Source organism: Nicotiana tabacum, chromosome 13 (genome assembly GCF_000715075.1).
Source record: "Nicotiana tabacum cultivar K326 chromosome 13, ASM71507v2, whole genome shotgun sequence".
NCBI classification, from domain to species: Eukaryota; Viridiplantae; Streptophyta; class Magnoliopsida; order Solanales; family Solanaceae; genus Nicotiana; species Nicotiana tabacum.
The window spans coordinates 1,144,025-1,153,736 of record NC_134092.1 but is presented as its reverse complement, the minus strand read 5'-3'; the positions used below and the strand labels follow the sequence as shown (position 1 = coordinate 1,153,736).

At 33.0% G+C, this 9,712-nt stretch overlaps 1 protein-coding gene across 1 annotated transcript; it reads right to left on the bottom strand.

The window, feature by feature from the left end:
• Window positions 1-460: 460 nt before the first annotated feature.
• On the bottom strand, window positions 461-2,409 carry LOC107787455 (uncharacterized). Its single transcript, XM_016609033.2, has 3 exons — window positions 2,271-2,409; window positions 1,878-1,953; window positions 461-992 (listed from the first exon to the last, which is right to left on the bottom strand). The coding sequence occupies exons 1-3, from the start codon at window positions 2,274-2,276 to the stop codon at window positions 613-615; spliced, it is 462 nt and encodes a 153-aa protein (XP_016464519.1). The 5' UTR covers window positions 2,277-2,409; the 3' UTR covers window positions 461-612.
• Window positions 2,410-9,712: the final 7,303 nt, after the last annotated feature.

Here is a 9,712-nt window from a genome sequence, read left to right as displayed (position 1 = left end):
TTGATTCTAAATTAATATTCTGTACATATTCAACGAATTTTTTAAAACAAATAAATATTTTAGACTAAAGTTACTAGGTCTAACCGAACTCGTAACGTTAACACTAGCTCCGCCCCAACTTACGAACATGGAGAAATAATGGAAAACTACAAGCATAAATAAATAAACAAGCTTTTACTTGATTCTCTATAATAAAATCCACTTTAAAGGGAATAATATTACTATCAAAATTACATTGTACTGAAATTATTTGTAGTAAAAATAATTAAAAAAAAGATGGCAGCAAAGTTCTTATTGAATTCTCTCTACACAATATTTGATTCTGAAGAGACAAATATGGGATCATTGTCTATTCCTAAAATTAAAGCTCCTCTAATATTCTTGAAAGCTATAGCCTTGGGTTCAAATTAATAGTATAAACCAAGACCAACTAAAGAGAAGCACAAAAATATAGATATTCATATACATACACATACATATATATAAGATCCCAAAGTGTTCCAACCAATTTAAAATAATAATATAACGCTATCGGATATTCCTAAAATGACGTAGTTGTCATACCATTAACTAAGATTTAGCCCTTTGTCGCTCTGATACGCAAAAATAAAATTAACATATAGCACATGCATTAGGATTTTCTTCTATACTGTGATGAACTTGGTAATTATATGTGTGCATAGGAGGAGGATGATGATAATAAGGTCTATATGGCATTACCATGCCTACCACTGCTCCTTCCTTTTTTGTTTCTTCTTTCTTGTCTTCTCCTTCTTTGTTTGGCTCCTCTTTCTTTGCTTCCTCTTTGGATGATTCTTCCTCTTTCTTGCCTTCCTCTTTTTGTTCTTCTTTCTTTGGTTCCTCTTTTGGTCCTACTAACATTATTTCTGTTGCCCAAAATTTGCGCAATTTGCTCACCACAATTACTGGATCAACTGTCCCAATAATGGTTAATGTCTTACCTTTCATATCCATTGAAATTTCATCGATTCCTGCAAAATTTCAGTTGAATTAACCTCATTTATATACAGTTTAATTCAGAAATATCATGACACATTCAAGACGAACTTTTTGATGACCCTATTTCCCCACGATTATTTTTGTTGATAATATCTTGCAAATTAGTTATTATTTCTAGAAGGGACACTTCACCAAAATACTATTGACCATGCTACAAATTTATATCTATTGATGTGACACGATAACTACCTAAATCACGGTAATATTTTGAAAATCATCTAAGCTATGACACTCACAATCCCAAAATTATAGAATTATATGTAGTTTAAGCTTCATCCTTTAATTATTGATATCTAATTATGTAATTTGAACGACTACAACAAATTAACGATCATCCTTTCTAGATTAAAAACTTATACAGTAGATACTTCACATTGACTGACTTTTAAGTAGCACATTTTTACACAACAGCAGATAAGCCAGGATATTAACCTTATTTAATAATTTTCATAACACCAAGTACACCCTTGAGCAAAAGTTATTGAGTTTAGCTGAACCCGTAACTCGGCTTCTGTCTCGGCCACTATTTACACGATAGCAGATAAATAAAAAATTTAATAGATTATTCAAAAGCAAACCTTTTTCTTTAACTCATAGAATGAATTATTCAGATATTCAAGTTTGAATTGTTTAGGGTGAGTTGCTGACGTTTAGAGATGGACAGCTTGTAATTATAGAGGACCCATTTGACGTGGCATCATTCAAGAATCAATCGTACACATTAAATTTTTGCTCTTTTTTTCTTCTTCTTTTTCCAGTTAGTGTAAATTAATACAAACTAATTGTCATTAATATTTTTGACCTCATTAATCTTGATAAGCAAAAAATGTGGAAAAGAGTACGTAGTCCAATATTACCTGGAAGAGCAGCCACAGTTTTCAAGGCCTTCCTTTTTTCTCTATCATCTTCCAAATCTAATTTCAGAATAAATTTCTGCAGATATAAAATTTCAAAAAATAAAAGGATCAAACTGTAGAAAGTGGACATAAATAGGAGCACAAAGTAAATAACAGCTCATATAGAAAAACAAAGGAATCATAATTAAGAAGATTAGATATCCAAAGATAGGCAAAAAAATCTAGTAAAATGGAAAGGGAAAGAATCTTAAGGAATCAAAGAAATTAAAAGAAATGATCAAACCCCATATAGAATTCAAAACAATAGTTGAATATTTCCTGAAATAGTATTCCAAAAGTGGAGAAGTAAAAATGGAAAGTAATAAAATATGATGAATGAAGAATCATATATACCTTCATTGTTCAGTAGGCTTGTTGGATTAAAGAGGAAAGAATCTGAATATAGAGAATGGAATAGAAGAAAAAGCTAGAAAGAGAGCAAGAAATAGCAAAAAGCAGTAGGGATGAGAAAGAGACAGATATTGTACTCCTACTATATATGGTTGTAGTGACGAGTGAGAGTAAAAAAACCTTGTTTTTTGAAGGATCTAATTTTATTTTTTTTAGAGGTTTTATTTCCAGCCAAGCAAAGTTTCTCTGCATGATTGCTATGGTCGTGGCTTGCAATAGGGCCGCTTAAGGATAGTATGGTGCACAAAGTATTTTGTGCTCACGCAAAATTCGAAGAAGGGTCGGGCTGGATCCAAGAAGTGTGATATAGACAGTCTATTCTAATGCAAACATTAATGACCGCTTTTACTGTCCTTTCTCTTTGCAATTTTGGTTCCTCGCAATAATTATTCTTTTCTTTTTAATCGTATAATATTTAGATTCGCAATGCGTAAAATTTATATTTTCTAATTTTTAAATTTTTAACTCAAGATCTCTAATCAAATAGTTTATTTTTAATAGATAAACCCCTTTAAGTAAGTTGGTTACTATTTGATTTCCATATCACAACAAGTCTTATCAACGTTATTTATCAACATGAACACACATTACCTCCAATATAAGAAGCTTCACTATCTTTTAGCCGTAACTCATATATCTCTCAGCTTCACCATCTTTTAGCCGTAACTCATATACCTCATGTGAGTTTTCCAATTTTATTTTGTCTTTCTTTTGTTTCATCTATTTATTTAGAATATTATTTATTTGAGAGTCGGTGTTGAATTCCCTAAATTACCAAGGACTACAACAACAATAACAGCAAATTCATTGTAATCCCACATGTGGGGTCTGGGGAAGATAATGTGTACGCAGACCTTATCCCTACTTTATGAAGGAAGATAGATTGTTTCCGATAGACTCTCGCCTCAAGAACAGTAAAAAAGACACAATAAACAAACAGTAACAATAGTAAGAAAATAAGATAACCAATGACTCTCACTCCAATAGTCTTAATTATTTCTTCTAATTATTATTGCTTAACTAGGTGTCATGGACATTCAAAACAAGGCAAAAGATAGAGAGATAAGCTCAATCAATAAGCATATGTTGAATATCCCACATCGGTCGGGAATGGAAGCATTAGACTAATCTCACCTCATGAGCTATCTTTTGAAGTAGGCCTAAGGTTCATTTATCAGCAAACCTAATCTACGGGCTAGCCTGATTGCTAAGCTCTGCTAGTGTTCTATATAAATTTGATGACTACATATTTCTAGTCCATTAGTTATATTTCTTTCCTTTTACTCATTATTTAAGATCTCATTCCGACCCCCAAAAATATTGAGAAAGGAAGACTAGGGAAAACTAAAGTTCGAGGGAGCAATGTTATCTGTATTTTGATCTCATTGGCGTATATATAATTAAGAACGGCATTGAGTAGGGCACAAGTTTAGTTTAAGATGTTGACTTCTTGCATCTGTTTCACTACGTATAGCTATTATAGTTTTACCTCAAAGTCTTAAACTTGTCTCAAAGTTTTGTCGAGCAACGTACATTTCTCAGCAGTTGTCTCATTGCAAGGTTTCATTTATCCCCTTCTTAACTAATAAGAAACGATATAAAAATAGCAGTCCGGTACACAAAATATTCTGCATTCACGTATGGTTCGGAGAAGGGCTGCACCCAAGGAATATGTGATATATAGTCAACTTACCTAATGCAAACATTAGTGACTGCTTTCAAGCAGTGGCGGATCCAGAATTTTTATCAAGGGGTGTTAAAATATAAATAATTAGATATATCAAAAAGTCAAGGGGAGTCAACGTATAGTAAATATACATAAAATAAAAAAATTTATCTAGCAAAATAGTGTAATTTTTCGGCGAAGGGGTGTCGGTCCCTTGCTTCAACGTGGCTCCTCCACTGCTTTCACGGCTTGAACCTTTGACTTATAGATCACACAGAAATAACTTTATCGTTACTCTAATGCTACCCTTAACGAGAAACAATATAAAGCGAAAAAAAAAAAAAAATCCAAACACTTACATGGTCAACCCTAATAATTGGGTAGCTTAAGAGGTGGTAAGAAATGGTAAAAACGATCATTTTTCATGTAAACATAATTGGACATTCAGGTTTATATGATAAGGGTAACGTTGTCATTTGCTGTCGAGCTACAGACACATAGCCGGCCTATATGCATAGGATACACGTAAACTACTTTCTTTAGCTTTAGTTTTGTGTGGTGTGGCATCCGACGGCGGCCAACCAAATGGTTTCACAATAATGTATATATGTCAGATACTCGACACTACTACTTGAAAAATAATTTACATTAAACATTATATGGGGTGAAAAATAGTCTTAGAACTTAATATTTCCAAATTTAAATTACCGTACAAGTGTAATACTACACTACTCGTGTAAAGTTTTATGTATGTTACTGTCTTACTGATGATATTATTCATATACTATATGTTAGAAACTTGCTCGACGATCATCAATCGAAAAAATCAAGAATCAACATCATATTGGTCTAGCCCTTATATATTTACGTGTAAAGTACATCTGTCGTATCTAATGAGGGCCTTCATCTATAAGACTTGTGTGGTTTAAGTTACAAGAAAAAGAGAAGCAATCAATTCCTTTGTAGACCTCAGCTTAATTTGCTTGGTGGTTTCTAATGTCTTCTCCTTTCTGTTTTCGGAATATTCACTTTCCTAAAAGGTTTTTCTTCCTTTCCCCAAACCTTTTTTTTTGTTCTTAGCTAAGAGTCTAAGAGGTCTGTTTGGCAGAGTGCATTAGAAATATAATGCAGGTATTAGTTTTTTTTTTATTGCTAAATTAGTAATACTTTATTTGGTACACTTTTTCAACCTATGTATAACTAATACAAGCATTAGTTACACACCCTATTTGGCATTATCTTATGTACAGCTAATGCATAGCAAATCATGGTATTAGCAATACTAAAGTTATTATTACATGCATAAGCTTAGTTAAAGACATAATTGCCCCTCAAATCCCCCTAAACCTATTCCAAATACTTTCTGTCATATTTTGTATATTTTTATATTGTGATATTTTAATTAATTTTTTCCCTTTAGCATTCTACTATAATAAAACAAAAATCATATTTCATACTAAATTTTATTTTGAATTCGTTCAAAGTATAAACTGAAGTTTTCGTTATTTGTTAAAAATCTACCTATTTTTTTAATAATTGGTATTTTGTATAATATGTCATAGTAGTTAAAATTTTCTTCTCTTTTAACTTTAATATTTCAGTTAGTTTTCTCTTTTAGTTTTGCTCTCCTATAAAAAAAGTTGGCTTTAGAGAGATTAAAGAATATAGACGGTAATAAAGTTGTTGCAATAAAAATAGGGTACAAAGTTAAAGAATGTGAAGGGTATTTTTGTAAACAACCAATTTATTTATAAATCATGCAATACTTTAATACACCAAACCAAACAGTGGATAAGAAATAATCTCAGCATAACTAATGTTAGCATAACTAATCTCATCACTACTACTACCATCATTAATACTAATACATCTATTCATCACTATTCTTATACCTCCTACTAAACGACCCATGAGACCAATTCTTTGGCCAATACAATCCCGTTTGCATGTACCTCGACTACCTATTCCTCTTCATAATATTCGACTGGTTCAGATGGATTGGGGCTTTTTGGATGCCTGCATATACAGGTATGCGAAGTCTTACATATCTTTATTCGTTAAGATTTAAAAGAAAAATCGAGAGGAAAACAAATGAAATATATAAAGAAGGCATGCCAAATTACTAAGAGATTTACTATTGTACGTCCTTAATTGCTTATGATTCATATGTTGCTCGTGATCGTGATTGACCAAGCAGTTGAAATAATATACTATTAATCTACCTGAAGAGGTTAGTGAAACCCTAACTTGAAGGTGACGATGAAATTAAATACTCTAATGTTGATAATAAGAAAAGAGAACATAATATAGAGAAAAGTTCATAGAGATTGTCATGCATAAATCTTTTGAAATTCTTTGTAAATGAATGTGCACTACCCTACGATGAAATTTTAGCTGTTTTATTTCAAACCCTGGTTATTTCAAATGCTACTATTTAATATGAAATACGTTGTCCAAATTAATAAAAGACCTATAAGTGACAAACTAATGAGTAAAGAGGCAAGTAAACATCTCCTATAGGTGGTACGTACCTGTGGGAGTATCTCAAATAGTAGGTATAGGTTCAGTTTTTTTGTCATTATTCCTTAATAATAGCAATTTTAATAAAAGGGACAAATAATCATCTTACAAGAGACAAGTTAATGTACATGAGATAGCTATATTATTCTAAAATCAAGCCCATAGAAGTAAAGTTATTTCTAAAAAATATCAAGAGTTAGAAATATCTATGGTCTAGATATATTCCAATAGAGGCTAGTATTTACTATTTAGTAATGTCTTGGAAAGGCTAGAATAATCAAACTATTCAATGTTATTATGTTAAGATATGAAAAATATACGAAACAAATAGAAGAAAGAGTAACTTGATTATTGAAAAATCGAATTTCAAAATCTTAAAAAATTAGTAACTGCCAAATTGAATATTCTATTTTCACTCAGTATAAAAACACCGAAAAATGGGTCTACTAAACGTAGCGGGAAATTTGGATTTGAATATGGATTTCTTCAGTGATGACCGACCGAACTTCCGACGGAGGCAGTCGGAACAAGAGACACTGCCTTACAGCTGAAAATTAAGGCAAAAAAATATATTAAATATCGGAAAATATACTAAAGATCGAGGCAAATATTTATAACTAGTGTTCGTCGGTTTTTTTCGACCGAAAGCCGTCGGAAAACTTATGTTATATAACTATATTTTGTGAACCATATCTCGTTTCGTGACTCTCTCTTCCTCTTCACTCCAGCAGCGGCACCTCTTTTTTAGGGTTTCTTCTCTCTTTGAGCTAAGGTTTGGACACTATGCATAAAGCAAAGATTGTTCTTTTAAATTTGTTGTATATCCAAGATTAACTGCTCTCATGTTTGCTTATTTGATTTCCCAATATGTGCAATTTGAATCACTGATTCCTGTATAAATATGGAGTGACTACTGTGGTTTACAGATAACTTGAATCCTTATGCTAACTTGAATTAATATAGGGTTTAGGGTTATCAACTATAGTGTTCATAAATTGCATAGATTGAATGCTTTTTATAATCTTGTTTGGCAAATGTATACGTTTTTCCCCATTTATTTGTGACTTTGTTAATTTTGTGTAGTAATTATTTTGGGACCTTTGAATGTTAGGCAGAAGAGTGTAAATTAATTTGCATGAAATAAATTGTTTTTAGGTATCTCAATTTCTATTTTTGCTCTTTGTGTAGATGGAACTTGAACATCGCAGATGGATGTATAATAGGAACTATTCTAATCGGGAGTTGAGAGAGGAATTTATAGAAGGGGTTGCAGGATTTATTGCTTGGGCGAAAATACTTTATGAATTTCTTACCGGAGGGATGATTAGGTGCCCTTGTGTGAAATGCAAATGTGATAAGTTTTTGAAACCCGAGGACATTAAAGATCATCTTTATAAGAAGGGTTTTATGAAAAATTATTTTGTGTGGATTTTTCACGGAGAAATTGATGCTAATCCTGGTGTTGTCGATTTTCAAAAAACATTTAGCGGTGAGAGTAGTCCATTTGTGGAGAAGAATTTTAAAAATTCTCGATTTAATAAAATGGTTAAGGATGCTTATGGGATGTACTCAGGTGTTCAATCCCAACCAAATGTCGTGGCTAAGCGCTTCTATGAACACTTAGAGGAAGCTAGTCATCCGCTATATGAAGGTTCAATGCATTCTAAGTTGTCTATTGCACATAGATTACTTTTTATTAAATCGCATTAGAATGTTTCGGTAGCGGCCATAGACTATATCATTGGGCTTATGAATGAACTTGATCCGAATAAAATTGGCTTACCCAATAATTACTACACGGCAAAGAAATTGGTTCCCAATCATGGAGAGGTTGGAGCGTTGGATAGTCTTCAGAGGTTGATTATCGCTCCCGATGGGACTACTGGGTGAGCACTATTTTTGCTAGTTTTTAATTATTGAACATATTTCTTACATTTGTTAAATTTAATGCAGGTTTTTTCCCAACACGCTATCTACGAGTGTGGTTATGGATTGTATTATACCATTTTATCGTGATGCTTGGATTACCTGGAGAGAAATAGAGAGACCAGATATGGAATTACTTTAGGGTATAAAATAAATTAATTTTTATATTATTTATAAAATTATTATATTTTCATCTAATGTTATTAATTATTTGCAGGTGAAGTGTGCATGGTATGCCGAGCATGATCATCAAATAAGTTGTAATTTCGAGAAGAAAATTGTTGATATGCTTAAAAATACCTTGTGGACTGCTCAGAGAATGGGTCAGAAGCCCACCTGGATGTTAGAAGATTGTTTACCCGAAAAATCGGATAACGTTAAATTTGTGTATGGTTCTAAGAATATGCGATACAATTTGATACAAATCGTATAGAGAAATAGAAATGTGTGTATTCCTGACTATGAGAATGAGAATGGTGAGCAAAAAAAAATGAATAAGATAAAGTAAAACAAGCACAAGGAGATATCTTTCAATCTTAGAAGTGATCTTTCGTTACAGTGTATGAAGTGCCCTATGCTTACATGGATTCTCCCCTTTTATAGTAGAGGGATCCTACTTTATTTATAATAAAACAAAGCATATAGTGGAGGACCCATGATGAATTGTCTCTTTCTCGATTCCTGCCAAGATTTCCTCACCTAGTGGAATTGCAACGACTTATGTCTGTGAGTCCAGTCTGACTCGGGCTTTTGATCTCGGCTTGAGCTCGATTCTAACTCGAGCTCTCGGTCTTTGGTTTAAGCTCGATTCTGACTTGGACCCTTGACTTGATTCGGGGTCGATGTTGGTTGGTATCCGATTCATAAGCTTGATAGCTTTACTCTGCATTATAGTTCGATTTGGATTCGAGCTCAATAACGATATCGAACTCGACATTGATCGGCCCCTCGGGTTCGAGGCTTGTTCGCTCTGTATTTGAAAACCATCTCGAAGCCTCACTTCGATCGACTATCATTCGAACTCGAGCAGACGTACGAAGGCCGAAATCTATTTCGACCGTATACAAATAGTCCCCTCGTTTCTCAGAAAGAATGTGATGAGAAACGATATGATTTTTTAACGGCTCGATCGGATTATAACTTGACGTTTCAATGGGGTTTGACCGTGATGCATGTGATAGTTGTTCCGTCGGTTTAGTCTTTCAAGGCATTTAATGCATGTCAGGTGGTTGTCGGCCACCGCTGATACTGAACCGCCATCGCTTGAACCTAT